The sequence below is a fragment of the Eleginops maclovinus genome, chromosome 19, assembly GCF_036324505.1.
Source record: "Eleginops maclovinus isolate JMC-PN-2008 ecotype Puerto Natales chromosome 19, JC_Emac_rtc_rv5, whole genome shotgun sequence".
Taxonomy (NCBI): domain Eukaryota; kingdom Metazoa; phylum Chordata; class Actinopteri; order Perciformes; family Eleginopidae; genus Eleginops; species Eleginops maclovinus.
This window is the reverse complement of record NC_086367.1, coordinates 4,075,775-4,097,567: the sequence shown is the minus strand read 5'-3', so window position 1 is coordinate 4,097,567 and position 21,793 is coordinate 4,075,775. Positions and strand designations below refer to the sequence as shown.

The 21,793-nt window shown below is 41.0% G+C and overlaps 1 protein-coding gene across 1 annotated transcript; it reads right to left on the bottom strand.

The window, feature by feature from the left end:
* Nucleotides 1-280: 280 nt before the first annotated feature.
* Nucleotides 281-20,521, bottom strand: sertad4 (SERTA domain containing 4). The gene is made up of 4 exons (XM_063908056.1): nt 20,097-20,521; nt 6,042-6,214; nt 4,991-5,109; nt 281-4,308 (listed from the first exon to the last, which is right to left on the bottom strand). The coding sequence occupies exons 2-4, from the start codon at nt 6,193-6,195 to the stop codon at nt 3,478-3,480; spliced, it is 1,104 nt and encodes a 367-aa protein (XP_063764126.1). The 5' UTR covers nt 6,196-6,214; nt 20,097-20,521; the 3' UTR covers nt 281-3,477.
* Nucleotides 20,522-21,793: the final 1,272 nt, after the last annotated feature.

The following is a 21,793-nucleotide window of genomic DNA, read 5'->3' as shown; positions in this document are numbered from 1 at the left end:
ACACACCCAGCAGAGGTCCCCTTGATGTGACTGTGTTGACAAAATGATGTCCCCAAATAATGATAAACACCAACACTCACACCCTCAGAGGTCCCCACAAAATGAATGTGTAAACAGAACGGTGTCCCCAAATAATGATAAACACCAACACTCACACCCTCAGAGGTCCGCAATAGTGAAACATATCAACACAAATACTGTATGTCATTTTACTGTGAACTGTAGTGTTACTGTTAAGGAATAAAGGAGGACGCACGTTTTTTTCTTAACATTTCTTTTACTCATCTTTACACTGGTCACAGAACATCACATACAATTGTCAGAGCAGTTCAGTTTTTTAATTTTTTTATAACAGACAATGCAGTTACATGTTCTCGTCCCAGAAACAAATACTGTTCTGTCAAAATGATTCATCTTTAAAAAATACCACTGATAATCACTGGGTTTTATTATTTAGGGTTAAGAGAAACGAGATAGGCTGGTACTCAACTTGTCTAGTTGTAGATGTGTCACTGTGAGGCCATTGTAGGGATGCAAACTGTTATATACATCTGAAAAAACAGATATGACAAGAGGCAAGGCAGGAATAATTCCACCAAGCAAAAAGAGCATCCAATTCTTGTACCTTATGGTGCATCACAAAAAAATAAAACACTACTGACTGATATAATCTTTACATTTTTAACTGCTTTGGTTTGTCATCAGTGAGGACCCTAAGCTTCAGAGGCTCCAAACGAGACACACCAACAAAACGAGAAACCACTGATCATGCCGTCATGAAAGGCTCATGTAGATTAGAACTGGCTTGGTATTGTGTCTGTCCTTGATTGGTTTCTTTTAGCCTAATAACAAATGTAAAGTCTGATAAGGACGTGATATTTAGCTAGGAATGTTGAGATACATGGTTACAGAATTCTATTGCCTGCAACACAAAAAATGATTTCTTACCGAGAGTAAGAGTGATATCACTGTCATGAATGTAAATACGGAGTAGCAACCAGGTAGCTAACCATAGCATAAAGACTGCAACAGGTAGATAGAAGACAGAGTCGGAGGATGAAGCCCTCTTTATTGTCACATACATGCACACAGCAGAGCACACACAGTGAAATTGGTCCTCTGCATTTAACCCATCCTAGTAATAGGAGCAGGTAGAAACCAAGCCCCCTGAAAGTGCATTCTGTGGACTGAAAGTGATTTAGTGGCCAAGTGGTGGTACTACAACTGATGTGTCAGTCCGTGATTCCATTCACTTTTTCCTATTGACTTACATTGGGAAATGTGCATCTGTGTTTTTTTGCTGAATAAAATACCCAGCACGAACATTTGAATAGCCCTTTGTTAAATCATTTGGACCTAAAAGTTGTAAGATGCACTAAAAACCAATCTAGAATTACATGCTTTTATAAATATATTTCATATATTTGAAAAGAGATGAGTCCGGGCTGTGATGCAGCGGATTGGAAATGGGGCTTAGGGTAAACACATGCTCTATGGGCCCAGATCCTGGATTTATCCGGGTTTTCTTAACACTAGAGTCATGCCATGTTGGCTTCATGCGCCACTGAGCAACTTTCAAAGGAATGAACAAGCCCCGCCTCCTACACTTTATCCAGATCTCTTCATACATCCATGGTAGAAACAGCTAGCCTGATAATATCCAAATTCAACATCCTGAGCCTTCAAGAACTTCTAAAGCCTTTAAATCAACTTATTTTAACATTTTTATTAAAATAGTTAAATCCATACAGCTGCCAAAGTATAAAACTGACACACTTGTGTGTAGAGTTATGAGAAGTACTATTTCCTGCTTGGGTGCAGAAATGTCCGGGTTTATGATTGAAAATGATGCTAAAGCAAAGGGACATAAAACTCCTTTATACATCTGCATATCCATATTTCTGTTGTAGTGCGTCGCAAAAACTGTGGTCGTGAATCTATGCACAGTTTTGCAGACTTTTGGTGAAACCTCATCAATGGACAGCAACAACAATAACAAGCCTCTCCTGATTGAATCTAAGTAAAGGAGGTTTTGAACAAGACTTTAGCAACTTCACATGAAAGTTGCTTTCAAGTTTGTACGTTGTCAAGACACGTAATGCTATAAAACATGCATTTTGGGGGCTGAAATTCAGTTTGCTTTGAGCTTTCATAGACACTTGAAAGAATCCCTGCATTTAACTACATGCCTGTGTCCTGTTAAACGCAGTCACTTGGAACGCAAGATACTTAGCAACAAGAACAATTACATTAAAACACAATATACATGAATCTATAAAAACACTAAGGCACTTGAACTTGTGATTTAACATTTTCAATGTTTATGATTGTTGTCTCTTAAAGTAATTTGAAGAAAAACACATGATGCTGCCACTGCAGCACAGTCGCTCGCCATTGCCTGAGACAGCTTTAAAATATACCCATGTTTAATTCAAAGAACTGTTTAAATCAAGTTTTAAAATGCTACATTATATCTTGCTGACACACGCACATACACGCACAGAAGCACACACTCCCAAATCCACCTATTGTAGGCTTGTTTAGGGTCCTGAAACAAGACCGGTGCACCAATATAAACCCCACTAAGACCTTTAGTTTTGTGCTGTGGGGCTGTAAAAATGGTCTTGGAGACCCATCACTTCACTTTTAGGATTTAAGAGCCCACCCTATATGACCTACTTATCTATCTATCTCTCGAAAATATTCCAGTGCCAACAGTGGCCAAGATCTTTCTATGTAGTTATTATTTGATCTTAACACGAGCAAAATAATACAAGGTTTCATGTGCGCAATCCTGAAGTTTATAGAGTAGTGCAGGAATGAGTCCTAAGCTCTGGAAATGAGTTAGCATTTTAGCACATCCAGGCTCTGTCATCTCGAAGTCAGAGGTTTTTCAACTTATTGTTTGTTATATTTCCAAAATAAGGTCTGTGGTTCACACAAGCTGAATTGATTTTCCTGTTTTGTTCTACGTCAGTAAATACCCCACTGGTGTTTGAGGCTTTTATTTGTCATAAAAATGGCGGTTGCAAACAAGCGGCTACATGAGACTAATTAACGTCATCACGCCACACATTAGCCAGCCTTAGCTTAGCGGGGCTGACTTGAAGTCATGCAACCATGATGTGGTTCGTTTATAGGTTAGCGTTTTACTGCTGCCCTTTGCATAAAGCTTCACAATTATCCCAAAAATGATCCTTCTGAATTTAACCTGTTAGGTATCATAAACATGTGTTTGCCACAGAGCTTATCTTCTGCAATATTCCAATATCCAATGGAAAAATCCCATTTGATATTTGATCAGGGAGCCCTTGCTACTAAATGACATCATTACTGCACCACTCTATTAGCACATTCAAAAAAGCTGACTTGGCGTTACTATAGTAGGTAGCTCACACCTCCATCGTCTGAGGACAAATGATCTTCACCTGATGACAGCTGTCCTCATGGTTACATTTACATTCTCAGAAAGCAAGATCAGTGTCTATGAGCCCTGCGGCGCCACAGGCTGACTTTTTGAACCTCAACCTGCCTTTCCTCCTCCTCCTCCTCCTCTTCCTCCTGCTCTTCTTCCTCCTCCTCCTCTTCCTCCCTATCTGTCACGCAGCTGTCTTCCTCTGTCCTTGTGTGTGCGTGACCCAGCAAGGTCCTAGTCCTGCTTTTCTGGCTTGACTTGTCCTTAACAACATCCAGGGAAGTCCCTGCCTCTCTTCTAACCTCTTCTTCTTCCTCCCCCTCTTCTTCATCTTCATTTTCCTCTTCTTCCTCCTCCTCTTCATCCTCATCGTCATGCTCTTCTATTGCCACTGTCAGCCCTAACTTACCATGGCCTGCTAGCTGAAAGAAAGAGGAGTGCGGGGCAGATGGGCAGGTGGAGAGGGCTGCGTCGTACATGGAGAAGGGGAGGTGGAGGTAGTGCCCTGCCGCCGCTGCCGCTGCGTAGATGCAGCAGCACGTCTGGGCGCAGTCTTGGCGTAGTTCCCCCTGTCCCGCACGGACCATCCGGAAGCGCTTACGGAAAGGTGGTCCGGCTTGGGGTGCTATACAGATGCGGTTGGGCACTGCTCCGTGGAGGGCCTGGTGGGCGGGGTTAGCACTGGGGGCTGGGGGACAAGGGCCGGGGGTGAAGGCAGGGTTGGGGGGGAAGCACCAGTCTGCGCTCTGGAGAAGGATTTCGGCCCGCAGGCGCCGGAGGAGGTTGTTCACGAGGACGGAGCGCCGGAGGAAGGCCTCGGGGTCATCGATGAAGCGCATCTTCTCCAGGGAGAGGCGCAGCACGTGGGCGCGCTCCTCCAGCACCGGGGCAACCTGAAGGACACGTTAGGTATATGTAACCAGTCAGCTGATAAAACCCACAGATCCAGAGACTATTAGATTACATAACTAAATATAAATGACTCCAGAGATAGAGGGAAGGGGTTTTATATATTTTTCTGTCTCACTTACCTTAACCAGCGTAGCACTTCCAGTGGCAAAAAGTACATTTACTCCACTATTGTACAAAAGTAATATTTAACTGACTTGTACTACTAATATACTAAGTATTTTAAATTGCCCCACATTGATAAATTACAACATTTAAATGATCCAACATGCATTTGTCTTTTATAAAAACAGAATAATATCTATATAAAAAGAGCCATCCGGATTTACTTTGAATACATTTTGAATTTGATGATGATTTTGATGATTCCTAAGTGTCTGTAGGATGACTATAGAGGAAACTGTGTAATCACATTACATCGTATAGGAAATGTTGGTTGAATATGAATATGGACACAGGTCTTTGTACCTTCTTTCATATAAATGAATGATGAAAAATGATACAACAGTATAATAGTAAACCGTTTGGTTGCAGCTTTGACAATAACATTGTTTTTAAGCTAAATTCACAGTAGTACCTTCTACTGGAGTGAGTGAGGCATTGTAATGAGGTCAGTTGGGATACACTGTGTACTGTGAGTGTCAGAATGTGTGTGTCAAAGCTTACAGTCTGGCAGTATGTCCTGAAGCTGAAGGGTGGCTCCTCATCATCATCCACAAACTTCCTCTTGAAGTAAGCAATCCTTGATACTGAGACATGACCAGGGGCTCGTCTGCAGGGGGGGTCTGCGGACACATCGTACATTTAAGAGTTGTAAAAAAAGTGGTGTAAAAACAACATGAATATAAAACTAAGCAGCACACTAGCCTTAAAACATGTCTGATGCATTCATAAAAAAAGGCAAAGTAAACATGTTAACAGCCACCCTGGTTAAGCTAGAGTTGAACAAAAGGACAGCTTCCTTTGGAAACTCAGTTGATTCTGAAATTACTTTTCAAATAGCAGTGTAATTAAATGAATCCTTAAATTACACTTAATATGTAATGAAGGTGTTTACTCTTACTGCTTACCTGTTACCATGTTATTTAGTCAATTGCTCATTTGCATGTGCAGCACCATGTAGCAGTGCTGTACACTCAGACGTTCCATTATGACTGATGGAGTGCTTAAAACTCTGACCGCAGGGCCATGACATGTGGATGGATAAGATGTATACGGTTCAAAGGGTCGTGCAGGAATGAGTCTTAAAACTGGAAATGGTTTTAGCATTTTAGCACTTTCGTTGACATGTTTTTGGTTTTATGGCTAAAATAAGATCTGTTAACACAAGCTGAAGAGATGTTCACCTTTTGTTGTATGACATATACAATACGTCAGTAAATGCGCCACTGGTGAATGGCTAACGTGAAGGTTTTAGTTCTGGCAATCAAGCATAAACAATCCTGAAGTTGTGTTAATATGTAGAGATTATCCAGCTGCACTAAATATGTAAGTATCATAAACATGTGTTTGCCCAAGATGTTATTTTCTGCAATATTCCAAAATCCGATGGAGGAATCCTATTGCTTTTTGTTGATGGGGCGCTTGTGATGCTAACTTCCAGGTAGGCATATTGCAAGGACTATAAGATGAGGTGCCAAATCCTTGGGTACCAAATAACTTTGCGGATCAGCATCTGATTATATTCCAATTACATACACGACTGAATCTTTGTTACCTTGTGCACATGGCTCCTCAGAGGTGCAGGGGGGGGCTGGGTCCGATAGGCAGGTCTTCTTGCAGCGCTCCGATTCCCATATGGGCGGGAATGTGGAGAGCGGAGGGTCTCCCTCTGGGTCCAGGAAAGGATTCATGGACAAAACTAGGGTCATCTCTCTCTTTGATTCAAGTCTTGGAAAAAAACAGGATGGAAAAGATGAAATAAAGAATATAAGTGCATATAATAAGTGAATAAAGAGGAATCAAGGTGAAATGAGTTAAATGCATCTCCTACTGTTTGTTTAAATAGTTGTAATGATATCAGTCTGAGAACGTTTTCATCAAATCTTCATAATTCCAACAAGAATTTTGCATATGCATTGGGTTTATGAAACATATTGTTATAACATCTGAATTGTGATATGAGATTAGATCGAGTTGAAAATTCGTAAAACCATGAATGTTTCCTGGTTTTAAAGGCTGCATACGATAAATTGATGCCATTTCCTATACTGTACTAGCAGTTATATTACTTGCCTTGTTATTATTATTTAAAAAATTCTCATTGTGCAAACATCAACTGTCAACTCTACATTATAGTCACAATCATCTATAACGTGGTATTTGGTAAAAAAACATTGTGTTTTTCTTCATGTCACCCGGCCCTAGTATGCTTTCCATCTGATGTGGTAACTGTCAACAAGATGTGTACGATACTTATATGTCCTAGTTGTGGAGGAGTATCCAGCTTCTGTGCGAGCAGCAGGACAAATCTAACAACAATACTGGTGCGCAGTAAAAACTGGCAGATGGCTGGCGACTCTGTGATATGCGTGGCGCTGTTACAAGCGGGACACAGATGGAGAGATGACACCCACCCACACCATGAACTCCCCGGTGATTAGTTGGTAGGAGAGTTAGCGAGAGGTTTGACACACTTGTTCGGTGAAATGGATCTCACTCATGAAATCACACTGGGAGGTTGTGTCAACAGCATGGTCATTTATAAAGCAAAGGAGAAGGGCACAGTGCAAAGAGGCAAGTAACAGATTAACCCGCTTATTACTAATACATTTGACAAAACACATTGATAATATTTCTATTGCTTCCGCTAAGTGAAGTATTCCATTCTACAAAAAAGCAACAATTTGATCTGCAACGATAGAAACATGACTTAGATGACGTCAGCACTGATGGAGGTTTTCTGTAACTGTCCGAGTCTGTTAACTTTTTCTTATCCATGAACCAGTCTTTAAACACTACCAGAGACAACACCGTGTTCCCTTTAGTGTTTACTTCCTGTCAGTGTTCTTCTGGTTTCTCTGTCCTCGAGCTCTCATTGTTTATAACATCTTTCCTTCTCTTCAACTGCTTTCCATTTATATAAAAATGTATATTCAAAAATATCCCATGGTGTTTTCTGAAGGAAAAATCAAATGTGTTTTTTCGGCCTCCGCTGACGTTGAATTGTCCGGATTTCTTTCTGCGGATTGATATGAAAGCACGAAGTCCCCTGATCATAGCATTCTAATCAACGGTCTTCTATCCTAAGAAAGGTTTGCTATAGAAAAAAAGAAGCAGACCCCCTGAATAACCAATCAGAATCAAGTATTCAACTGAGCCGTGAAGTAAACAGTAATAACTTTGAGACTCAAGTGACGCAGATCCAAAGAAACATAAGGGGGGCATATTCTGTTGCAGCAAGTAGCACTAACACGCCAACTGAGTTTTTTTTCCAACAGGAAACAGAGCCCTACTGTGAAGACACTGAGAGCCAGTCTCTTGTGTTTCTTGAATCCGTGGAGAGAAACTTTATAGTCCTTTTGATCACGGAGAATGACAGTGATTCGATTCGCTGTTGATTCCTCCCCTTCATGCAGAATGCAAAGCCAGCTGTTTCAGGCACCAGCGGTCGACCCTCCCTGTCACCACCTTTCCTTCTCAAAGCTTCTTCTGCCCCCTCCTCTACCGGCCCCCAGGAGCAGATATCATCGCCCACAACCCAGCTTGACAGACCAAACCGAGGCGACACCATCTCAGCCTCACCCATCGGGTAGCTGATTAAAATGTCCGCTTCAATAAGCTCCCTGATTTGCCTGGATGAACTGTTTTATTTCAGCTTGCTGCTTTTCTAGTGTTTGCTTTTCACTGACGAATCAGACACACCAACGCCGGTAAAACATCACCTTCTGCTGCTACGAAACCAATCTAGCCAACCCCAGGTAGTGATGGATTACACAGAACAGCGTTAACGTTTGATATATTTTGAGGGTTCAGCGAGCATGCTTTAATATCGACTCCGACCGTGCAGTACAACGTTCGTCTCATCACCGATGCTGCAGCGATACTTCTGTCTTACCCTCACTCAATGACACTACCTTGCTCTGAATTGCGACTTTTCCTGTTCTTGTGACTGCCGAAGCACATTTGTTGGGGTCAGTAGGCTCTCCAAAGACAAACTGGCCATAGGACAAAAAGTGCTTCAATCTATTGATCTGGCATCCAAGTACTGCTGAATTAATGCTGGGGAGTACGTGACCCTGTGTCCCAATTCAACTCCATCTTTCCAATAAAGGCACTGGCGGTCAACAGAAACCTTCCCATAACAAAAGGTGGTTCAATCAACATGTAGAAGTTGTCAATAAAGGTTATTCAAAATGTGCGCTCACTGTACGTGTATGTATGATTTTATTGTAATATGCACACAGTATATAAATATAAGGGGGGGGGGGGCGATGCAGAGTGGGGGGTTTTCTGAAGGACATGCATCAAACTATGGCGGGTGTAAAGAAGCAGCTAGGGACTCAATGTGTATCAGAGAGGAAGTTTGCAGTTTAGTTTTTTTTGCCCCAGACCAAGAGTGTAAAAGTAAACATTAAGGAGTGTTCCACGGTGCTTTCTGATGATGGAAACTAAATGTGTTTTTTTGGCCATAGCTGAGATTAAATTTGACCAGACTTCTTTCTGCGGATTGATATGACAGCGAAGTAAGTCCCATGATCACAGTGTTTTTAGCAACGGTCTTCTATCTTTAATAACAGTTTACTATCACAAAAAGAGCTGACTGCTGAATGTCCACATTTACCAATTAGAATCAACTATTCCACTAAGCCGTGTAATAAACAGTAACATCACCTGATGTTTGAGACTCAAGTGATATAGATCCAAAGAAACATAAGGGGGGCATATTTTGTTGAAGCAAGTAGCACTAACACGCCAACTGAGTTTTTTTTTCCAACAGGAAACAGAGCCCTACTGTGAAGACACTGAGAGCCAGTCTGTTGTGTTTCTTGAATCCGGGGCAAGAAACTCTATAGTCCTTTTGATCACGGAGAATGACAGTGATTCGATTCGCTGTTGATTCCTCCACCTCATGCAAGAGTGTGTCAACGGTAAAGGACTGCAGCAGAAAATTCTACATCTTTGGGAAATAAAAGACCAATTACTCCTGTGCCTTCCCACAATGAAGCAATGTATTCCGATGAAAATGCTTTTGGATGAGGGAGAGAGAGAGCCCAGTTGAGAGAGATCAGGTTTTATTATCCGAGTCCATTGGAGCCTGCAACTCCAGTTTTGGTCCTGATCCATAACGTCACATTGTAGATTAATCACACTTTACAACGTGTTGTCAGATCTAAACCGTACTTGTAAGGGCTTCATTTCCACTGCTGAGCCCCCCCTCAACAGAGGACCACCAACTAGGGCCAATTATGTCAGTGTTATTGAGCGCGAGTGCCATGGTTAATTAGCAGCTTTAGCCCTTCTCGATTCCCCCCTGAGCTACTTTTTACCCGGAGCTATTTTCATCTCCATCACCTCCCTCGCTGCTGCTGCTACGTTCGCCGGAGCACAAAGAAACATGCATGCCATCGCTCCCCCTGCCCTCTTTAGGGACCTCCCTCTCAACACCCCCACTTCCTCTACTCCTTTTCATCCCCCAATCTCAATCTCCCTCTCTTTCTCGCTGACATCCTTTCAACAGCGGTCACAGTAGACAGCTCTCTGAACCAGGGGGGTGAACAAAAAAAGAAGACGAGACAGAGCAGCTTCCCTACATGTACAGCAATACTTCTTCAAAGAAAAGGAGGAGGAGGAGACAGTGTGAACAAATGTGTGTGAAGAGGAAGGGAGAAATGGAGGGTTGAGAAATAAAAACATGGAGAGGAAATTCTCCTGGGGGGGAATTATACCTCTCTCTCTCTCCCTTTCTGGCAGGAATGTGATTGAGGGTGAGCGATTGTGTTTGACAGTGTGTATTTGAGGGGAAAAAACCTGCGATTGTTCACGATTAAGTGTGTGTGAGACGCAGCTTCACCTCTGTTCGCTCTTCTCTTGTTTCACCCCTCTTCATCTGTCTGACTCTCTATCTCGCGTTGTTTTTCATTACACCCTTTGATGATGAGGAGTTAATAGCGGTGCCGGTGCACGACTGTGGGAGGGATAGAGAATGGGAAGAGAGGATGGGGAGAGGTGGAGACAGAGGGAGGGATGGATGAAATGAGAGGAGGAAGCAAAGATAAGTGCCTGAGGAGCCTTGTCATGAGCGGAGACAGATCGCCCGCAGGGATGATTTCTGCTGCTGTGATTGACTCACTCCCTCCAGCGCTGACACACACACACACACACACACACACACACACACACACACACACACACACACACACACACACACACACACACACACACACACACACACACACACACACTTTGACACCCACAGCTTGTAGTGTCCTGAAATAATTCACAAGGAAAGTCAACTAAGGCTACGCCAGTTGACAGAGGTGCACCACATTACCACGTGTATACAGTAGGGGCTATTTTTCGACATTGACAGTCGGACAAACACCAAAGTCTTAAGCATTTCGCACCCTGTGGTTAATGTAGGCTTGATAGATTTTTACGTTTTGTTTTACCACATAAAATACATCATAAATACCATGAATTTGGTGAATGGCTAAAGCTTTTACTAGTCTTATAAAAAAAGTGACTACTGCTACTAAACGTCATCACGCCAAACATTAGCCGCTAATATGCTTAGCGGTGCTGCAGTCGTGTAAACCTGTTTTTTAATAGCTTGTTCGTAAGCTTTTTTATTTCAGGCAATTTTATTTAAGCTTCAAATAAAAGTGGTTTTAACACGTGGGTATTACGCCGCTGGACAAAACGTGTAGGTATCATAAACGTGTAAACTTTATTTGCTAGATTCTTGCTTTTAAACGTTTTTTAAGGACAGTTGGAAGCTAAAAAAGGTTAGCAGCAGACAGTGTATTAACCAACTCATGGAATAAGCTTTAGCTCATTGTGCTAACTGCAGCTGACAAGATCTGCCAACGACGGTTGACATTTGAGACTGCAAAATCTAGGCCACCACTGAAAAAAGGGAAGCCTCCTCTCATTTACTTCTGTCTGAAATCAGGGACCTAGAATTTCAAATATTATTTATAATATTACTTTTATATCTGACACCGTTGTCATTGTAAAATGCACTTAGGGATGGGCACTCATTTAATGATGATAATGTATCATCTTTTAGTGGGGAGAATATCATAATGAAATCAGATACCAAGGTCAAAAGGGTTAGAATGTTGCATCATTTTTTAGTAAACATGGTCATATGACTTTATGGTTACAATAATCCCAACCACATTTAAAGGCAACTTCAACTCCAAAAGACGGAGGGACTAAGCCTGATGAGCTTGTTGCAGAACTCCCGCTATCGAGCATCCATTTAGTTAGCTGTTAAGCTGTTGGCTGCTTTTAACTCCATTTACTTGACTGAATGGATACGTGATTGGCCAACCAAGCGTGACGTCAGGCTGCATTCTACATCATTTGAACTGGTTTTAACTCTTCTGCCACAGACGAGTGCTTTTCTTTTCTGGAATCCCGAGCAAACTTCCCTCAAACAAACGAGTGGGAGGACTGGATTTTTGCGCAGACTGCCTGTATCCCCGCCAGCCCCTACTTGTTTTCACATCCTGTATCCTTAATTGATTCACATTATCCACAGCAGGGCTTTACGATGAAAGTGGTGCTGTCTTTGGTCGCAGGCATACATGTCACACTCCCTATCAGTGTGCATTTGAAAGAAAAGCTATATATTTATGATAAACGTTCAATGATTCCTGGGGAGTTTCAAACGTGCCTCTAACAAACTTTGTGAGCTCTCTTTTTTCTCTGCAGCCTTAAAAATGTTAATCGATCCAGCATGTGTTTGACAGAGTGTGTGTGTTTGTGTGTGTGTGTGTTTACTCCCTGTTTTTTTGGCTAGGTTTTTTGCTTAGTGTTTCTGAGCCTTATGGGAATAGATAGCAGTGAAAGAGTTCATGTCTGTGGTTTTCACATCAGAATAAATTCCAGACAGCATGAGGGGAGCACACACCAGCTTGCAATGTGCCATCGCTCAACATCTGCAGAATGAAGCAACTAATGCAATTTTAATAGACTAACATGGTGCAAAGAATAAACCTTTATGTTCACAGTACAAGAGTTAGAAACATTATTGCTGTTGAATTCCAAAAGTGCTGCACGATTATTGTAACATTCTATATGTCTAAACAGTTATCAACTTAACCACAGTTTTGTGGTAACAGCAACTTGTGGGATATGTACTGATCGTTTGGTTTAACCAGAACGTTTCAAAAACTGGACTGCAATTCCCTTATTGATGTTGAACCAATCCAATCTTTTTCCACTTCTCTGTTTTGTGGATAAGCTAACTATTCTCTGCCTGTTTCTCCATCACATAATTAGTGTTGGTTAAGTTAAAGAGGACATATTACGCTAATTTCTCATGTTCAATTTTGTCTTCTGAGCCCCTACTGTAACATGTCTCCATGCTTTAATGTTCAAAAAGCTCTTTATTTTTCTCATACTGCCTGTGCTGCAGCACCTCTTTTCACCCTCTGTTGGAAACCAGAGCCCAGTCTGCTCTGATTGGTTAGCTGGCCGGCTCTGTTGGGATTAGTCAACCACTTAAAGATGTCCCCCCTTAGCCTTTCACGTACAATGTGTTGGAGCGCTAGCCAATAAGAGCGAGAGTGTTACCTTGTGATGTCATTATGTTACAGGAGTGAAAAAAGGAGTCCAATGAAGGCGTTTCAGGCAGAGGGGGAGTGTGTGGGAGAGAGACTCCCTCTGGAGGGAACACAGGGATTTTAGCCATTGCAGACCATTTACATGCACCAAAACATATAGAACATGCTACATGGAAGGGAAAACCACAAAAAGCTAAAAAGCAAACCATCTTTGAAGAGAATCAGATGGCTTCTTGGTTAATTTAATCTTCAAAATACTTTTTATGTGCATTTACTTTGACTAGAGGACAAAATGAAGACACTTAAATCGTTTTAAAGTACTAGAGGGTGTTACACCATAGAGTACAATTAATGGTGAGAAAGTTCATTTGAAATGGCCAATTTTAAAGTAGAGAAGGTTTTCTGAAGGTGTCAGAAAAGTCAAGTGAAATGTGTTTTCTATGTATAAAGCACGGGGGGGGGCGTTGTCATTCTCCATGTACAAAGTGAGACAAATCCTTTCTCTCACTCACTTTTGACAATGTAGACTATTGAACATGTCAGTCTCTGTCTATGTCATTCCTGTACAGCTCAAGACAGGTGTGTGTGTGTGTGTGTGTGTGTGTGTGTGTGTGTGTGTGTGTGTGTGTGTGTGTGTGTGTGTGTGTGTGTGTGTGTGTGTGTGTGTGTGTGTGTGTGTGTGCATTGACAGTTTGTGTGGTGGCCCAAATCTAAGCACTGCGACTCCACAGTGAGGAGATAAGTGGGCGTATACTGTGGTTGCCTTGACAGGAGCTTCTGCAGCGAGCTTCCTCGGAGCTCTGTGATCACCGCAGCACTTTGAATTTCGCAGAGAGAAAAAAGTTGAGGACTAGCAGTGCCTCCCCTGCTCCCATTTTTTTTTTTTCAGCTTGATGCCTCATGCCTTTGTTCACACTGAGATTGAACGCGATGTGATTTGACAGGGACTGGGCTGGTGGAATCTGTCACATGTGCAGTACCTGTTGTATCTCTACAAAGCTACCTGGTCACCTGTTACATTATTTTAAATGTGTGTAGTCGAGAACAGCCTATAAAATCTGTATTATTGCCTTTTTTTCTTCTCTTCTACTTTTACTGTTTCCCTGCTGCTTTAAGTTATGCTTTATGGAAAAAAAAGAATGAAAACTGTCAATACGCATTAATGCCCTGCAGTTGGCAGCAATGTGTATCACACCAACCCTCCTACGCAGCCTGCATGTACAGTATGTCCTATTGAAAATACTATTGGAATATCTGTATGTTATATTCAAGTTTCCAAATGCTCAGTTAAGGCAAACTACCATTATTTAGGTAATTTAATTGAACAAACAGTTGTTTGCATTTCATTTCTACCTAAAATTAGGGCTGGGCCATACGGAGGACAATCATTATCACGAACTTGTAGACCAATGCCTTTATATCGATATTACGACAACATTGTAAGGTTGGTTATTGGTATATCTAAAAAGAAATTGACAATCAGATGCTGATAAATAACCATAAAGTCAAAAAAATGCTATCACTTGTAGGGTTAGCCTGTAGCTTTATATCCCAATAAGGATATAATATCACCATATAGCCTAGCCCTACCTTAAATCCATCTCATATTACCCCAGGTCCCTCGCAACCCAGTCAACATGTCGATTTATACCTGGGCAATTAACCCACAGTTGCTAATGATGGCATGGCCAATGGTGTGTGAGTTTATGTGAATGTTAGCCTACTTGAGAAAGTGGCAGCTTTCTCTGTATGGGTGAAAGATGACTTGTAAAAGCGTTATGATTGGTCGTAAAGACTGGATAAAGCACTATATTAATACAATCCATTCACCATTTAAGCTTGAAAACTGCAGGTACAATACCGATCAGAAAACCGATGAATGACAAATAAAGGGGATGACTGAATATCTTCTCCTTCTACTCTGTAGTAGAGAAAAAAAGCAGGGATACATCCTTAATATGGAGAAGCTTCACCCTACCAATATGCCTGTTGTCGTGGGGGTGGAGAGTGTGCAAGTGCTGGCAGGCTGGGTGAAGCAAGCAGCCAGAGGAAACAGATAGAGAAAAGATAATAGTCGTCAATTCTCTTTTAGAGTAGCTTCAACAAGGAACTGTGCGCTCCATGAATCAAAATTAAGCAACTCAAATATCAAGAAATTAGCCCCCCCCAGAAGCACTCAGAACATCCTCACTGGGCCTTCTACACAGAGGAGCGTTAGTATGCTTTGCAATGGCATGTTCAACGATCAATGCAAAAACAGAAATAAGGCATATTGAGCTTACACCAAAACCTCCACTGCCTCCTTTATATCACAGCAGGATCCATGGAGTCTCCTTTTACATAATATATGCGACATCTAATAAGCACTTCCAAAATATGTGGGATTAGAGAAACTTCTAAGTGTTGAGCAGATTTTTGGGGTGATTTACGAAAGACTTAAACCCTCATTTGCACTTGTTCTAATAAATCTCGGCTAATACATCTATTAGTTTGAGCCAACACCATTAGGGATGTTATGTACAATTGGTATACTTTGTGTTGAAATCAGAACCATTCATTATAAAGTGAACTCAAAAAATCAACTTGATTGTTATAAGACGAGGATGGTGATGCAATTCTTTGAGTTCTTGCAGTCCGTTTTGGAGAGTGAGTCAGTCCCAAATGGGCCAATTATTCAACACACAGATAAGTGGTTTTTATAGCAAGGATTTAAAGGACTTAGACTGACAAGAAATACTTTTTGTTTGCCTTTTATATATTAGTTTAGGTTTTCTGTTTGCAGATCACACCATTCATTGTCAATGTTGTATGTTCTGAATGTAGGACATGTTAAGCTTAAGTAGATGTGGAGCACTCTGGATTTTGTTAGGAAGTAGAGGTCCTGATTTCCTCTCTGATATCTTTTTTATATTGCTATCAAAACATTTTCAAACAATGGTGTTTCTACATAGTTTCCAACAATACAGAATTTGACAAGAAAACAATGTATCACAACATGAAAACTACATCATTTACCCCGATGACATTTTTTAATTCACAGAGCTGGAGCGCACCTTAGTGTAACTCTAGAAACCTTTGTTAGCCTTACACCTGCTAATAGCTAACGTTAACTAGCACTGCTCCTATTCAATTCTACACACACTTGTTTTTCACTATGTAGCATTATCAGGGGGAAAAAGATGTTACAAGAGTGAGTCTCCTGCGTCCCATACACATTTTCCAGCATCCTGAGGCAAGGGGACGTCGTTAGCTTGAGTCTCGAGCTAGCACCTACAGTACCACGATACCACCACATCTTAAGAAATGTATCATCAAGTTGACACAGAAGACAAGTTTGTTGAGGCAAATTTAATTGGAAGCACTGTTTTGTAATTATGGGTTGAACTGTGGTGGTTATGGACTGTTGGTGTTTTTTTTCCTACAACAGTTTTGTAATCGACCGAAAATATTTTTGCATTTCTTAATGGGTGGCCTCCGATGCCATGACTGGCAAGGTCCCCCGGAGTGTAATACAGAACAAATACAGAAATATCTGTACACAACTGAGTACTCTTTTTTTACTTGAGCGTACTTTATCTGAATTTTGATTTGGGGATGATTCTTTTAAATCAGACAGGGATAACCTTTTACAACGTTTGAGGCTTTGCGGTTAGATTAATCAGGTTCTTTCAGACCCAAAAATGCGTCCTCCCCCAGCCCTTCCACTGTCATGCTGTGTGTTGTGTTTTTTGGTTGCTTCTCAGATCGTGTTTGTGCCAGCTCGCAGCCTGTCAGGAGTCATCAGAGCATCTTGCAGTTGGTGGAGGGCCGTCTTGACCGCAATGGCGTGACTAAGCTGGGCTCAGGGCCTCCAGGGTTTCGCCTGGCACTTTTCTCGCTGAGTGGTGACACGTGTTGTGGCAGGGCAGCGTCACGGGGATGCATTATGGGCTATCAGGGGACGGCTTGTTGTGGCTGTGAGGGTTAACAGGCCAGAGGTATGAGGGTGCGTAGCTGCATGAGGTGGATGCAGCACATTAAAGGCAGACAAGGGCATCGGTATGTGTTTTGAAAATGCAATAATACAGTTCAATCTAAATGTCTCTTTTCGACTCCTAGTGAAACTAATCCACCATGAATATAGGACGGTTTATGATAAGTGATAAACTTTTACTTTTTGGAATGTGAGGCATTCAAGCCAGCGTTGGTATGTGTTCAAAATTGGTGCAGGAATTAGTCTTAAAACCCGTCTTGGAAAAGTGTCTAAATGAGACTACGAAACGTCATCCCCACAAAAACACTATCCACATTTAGCGTGCAGTCATGTGACCGTGATCTGGTTCCTTTAAAGCCCAACGTTGACTTTTTACTTGTGGTGATTGCATTTACGCTTTGGTGGTGTTTATATGTGGAGATTATCCTTCTGAACAAAATGTGTAGGAATCATAACATGTGTATTTTCTACAATATACTGAAATCCAATGGAAGAATGATGCTGCTTTTTTTTCAAGGAAGCTGTGCAATGCTAACTTCCGTGTTGCCCTATAAAAACACATCACCTCACCACTCTATTCTCAATCAACTGACTCAATTCAAGCTCTTTTGCGAAACTTATTTATTGCGGACGGTAAAGTTGTGTAAGGAACCTTTAAGAGAAAATGTTTGCAGTAACAGCAGGATTTCAAAGAGAAGGATCTCAGGTTGTGCATGCAGTTTTTGTCGACGATGGTGAAGTCATAAGGTCTCGGCTATAAATAAATATCACATCACACCTTCTATTTTTTCCACTTGCGCATAAACAAATGTGTTATTCTTTTCTATCAAGATGTCCACCTCAGTTGTGCGTCTTTTAAGAGCACAAAGGAGTATTCATGATGGGAGAAGTTGCCTTAGGGGAAACAGAAGTCTGAGGCTACACCCTGTATCTCACACACACACACACACACACACACAAGCAGCTCAACTTGTCTTAGCAGAGACAAAACAGCAGAGAAAGAGAGGGACAAAGGGAATGAGATGCAAAGCCTGCAGAGTATTTCCTCTAACTACCATAACCAATGACATGCCATCTGCATTGAATTATTGAAAATATATCAAAAACGCAATATGGACTACTGCAAAAATAAAATCGCAGGACGATCAATATTTTAAATGTTTGTAAAAATACCATTTTGAGTGAAAACATAGTGGAGCTGCAGAGATATCCCCGTCTACAGACTAAACGGAACATAGGCTACTTGTTTGGTACCAATCCTATCCTGCTTTTTTAATATTTTCCACATCATGAAGCCCTAAGTTGTCTTTTATTGGTAATCCCCACTTCCCTTTGTACTGAAATATTCAGTTTTATTCACGCTTGCTTTTTTGGCAAATAACATACCATCACAGATTTGTGTATAAACATCACACCTAAAGTGAGGTCAATGTCATGCTCAGCCCCACGTCTGCTGAAAGGTAGCCTTTAAAAATGCATTGCATCTCCTTCAGCATGCACGGCATGTCTGCTTAGAGTCGTGTTTTGAAATGCTGCTCCAGATGTGAGTCTGAGCGCCCCGCTGAGAGAGATGAATGACCGGGGGGGGCTGCAGGCTACCTACAGGTTCACATCCTTAATGAGCAGAAGAGTCTGCTGAAAGCCAGATATGATTGATAGCGCCGCGACAGAACTGGAAGAGGGGTAAACGCAGCATGGGCTTTTGATAAAGACGATGGGGCGGAGGGCTTTGGCACGAGGCAAAGAAAAGGAATCTGGCATTGGGTTTGCCCGAGATCATTGCCAGCAACCCTTCCTCTTGTTACAGCCCGTCTTCTTTGGTCTGTTTGTTAAATCTGAGCTGGATGTTCCTTCCTGTTGCGTGCCCAGCTATATTCCACGCAACACACTTTTCCCTCCAAGGGAAACAAATAGCATAAGGTGGAATTACGAAAAAATGACTCCGGTTGTTTTTGGCAGTGGAGATGAAGACATAGGAGAGATGTATTTATTGCACTTACTCCATCACACTTAATATGTTGGATTTTTTTATCCTCTCTTAATGGTCCACTGCGAGTGAGTCGAAGCTTTTGACACTAAGTCGAAGAAAGCACAGAAATGACATTGAGGAGAGACTTACAACAGAAGATCAGCTAAATCGTCCCCATTCAGGAGGCAGCAGCTATACAGGCAACCGCCACTTCAGGATTTGCAGCCAAAGGCAGTCCCCACGAAATAATGAAGTGAGGCTGGATGGATGCCAGGAGGGGGGCTGCTTATGTCAGCCTGCATAATGTGTTGGACCAGGGTCTCTGTCATGTGATATAGGGAGGTATTGACGGGCTAGTTCTAAACAATCCAGCAGTATCACATCTAATTGTTCTACTGCAGGATTATTGGAAATGTACTCAGTTCAGTAAGAGTTTGCATTGAGTAAAGCAATGTTGCTCATAATCACCTTAAAAATAATGTGTCATTTGATAAACTTTTGTTCTTAATCATTTATTATCGTTGTCAATTTTCACAGAACCTAGGATTAGGGCCATGTGTGAAAAATGTTTTTGGGGGGATCTAACCAAAAGTGATTATTTATTTGTGTTATGAGTTCAGAGATTAAAAATCTGAATTTGACAAAAAAGCTGACATTTTTCTTAGAATTCTGACTTTAACTTCAGGATTTTTGGAGTTTTTCTCGGGGGGCCTCATCCTCTTCCGTACATAAATATTAAATTATTAATTTAATATACCAAATGATTTCATAATCTAACAATAGTCAATTGTTTACCTATCAGTGAAACCCCATTGACCGATGGTATGTGCGTCAACAAAATAAAAGCACTTGCCAAAATGTATAAATATCTATTATATTATATTATACTATATTATATTATACTATGTCTTCTTGTTATGGAATATATCATTATGGAGACAAAGACACAGTCATATAAACATCCCAGGCTTCGTCAGAGGAATAACTTATGGAGGCAAAATGCCCACTTTTACTTTTTTACCCATAATACGACCGAACCTGATACTCACGCGACTTAAACATTAGTACAAACGAGCTACAAGATTGTTACCTTACCTGTGTTGGTTTGTTTTGACCTCGTCCTCGGCTCCACACTTGCTTTGTGTTAAAAAATCCAAAAGGTGCTTTGAGGAAAAATGAAAAAGTCCCGCTGAATAAACACCACCGTGTCCTCTGTGGCAGCGAGTTGTTCTAATTTTAGCTGCTAGCAAACACCCGAACCACACTGGCGGTTTAAACGCCACTTATGTAATTACTCGTTAATGAGCGACTTGTCTAAATACTTATCATTACTCTCACAACACGCGCGCGAAGCATCCCCGCGCTACCCTGGTAGTTTTTCTCTTCCTCTGTGCAATTAAAAAGGTGTGTTCGTGTAGTCTCGGTGATCTGGTAGTCCATTCAGGGCGGGCTCCCGGGCAGCAGGTTCCGAGCAGCTCGTCGATACGACGGGGTCGACAGTTAGACAAATGTGCGGCGGAGAAAACAACATCAGCGCCGCCGCTCCATCCCTCCCAGGCAACTACTGAGGAGGCGTTCAGGGACTGCTCGGAATTTACCCTACTCTACGACTCTTAAATTAACCATTTAATTTAGTTAAGGGCAGCAGCCAGTGATGTAAAGTAACTACGTACACTAACTCAAGTACTGCACTTCAGTACAACTTTGAGGGATTTTTGAGTTCTTTACTTGAATATTTCAATTTCTTTTCTACTTTGTACTTTTACTCCACTACATTTATCTAATCCCTTTAGTTACTTTTCAGATTTGGATTAATGATGGTAAATATAATCAGCCCTTAAATCAGACTTTAGTTCACCTGCAGTAAATGCAGCAGCTACCCTGCAGTATACAAAGCCATTCAAACTAGCTGCACCGTTACCAGCTCTGAGAACACTTTAATGATCAATAATTTCCCAGTTTGGGATTAATAAAGTATTTCTGATTCTGATTATAAAACGTATCATATATTTTATTCTGAAATGGGCCAATCTGCAGAATGAATACTTTGACTTTGTTGTACTTTAAGTAGATTTTGAGGCCAATACTTTTGTACTTTTATTTAAGTAAGACTTTGAATGCAGGATTTTTACTTGTAACTGCTCTTTGGTATTTCTAAATTTACTTAAGTAAACAATTTGAGTACTTCTTCAACCTCTGGCATCTAATGATTATTTTCATTATTGATTATGCTGTCAACCAACTTTATTAAGGATTATATCTAAGGATTATTTTCAGATTTTACATTATTAGCTTTTTATATACTAATAAAGTAAATTAAATACTATTTTTTACATAATATTTTATATCTTTATGGTCAGTTCTAATATTTAGACACATTTTATTTGACCTTATTTTATTTTAATCTAAAATGTAGCAAAACCCAACTTCCCCTGGGGAGAGTCATCTAATTCTGATTCTGATTCATTTAATATCACTATAAAATTACCAAAATAAGTAGCACACCTCCAAAAACTTTAAGCAGGGAATTTTAAAAACTGCTTTTAACATAAAGCAACCACCACCAAAATCAATCAAACTAAATGCATTCAAATGACATTATATATTTGTATATTTCTCTGCATTGTCTTTATATATATATATATATATATATATATATAAAAGTATTGAAGGTCTAAAGTTATTGCAATAAAGCAGCAAAGTCTCACATTTGAAAACATGTTCATTTTGGGGATTTTTCGCTTAAATGACTATCAGAATATTAGCCAAAACTATTCAGGATGTTTTTCCAC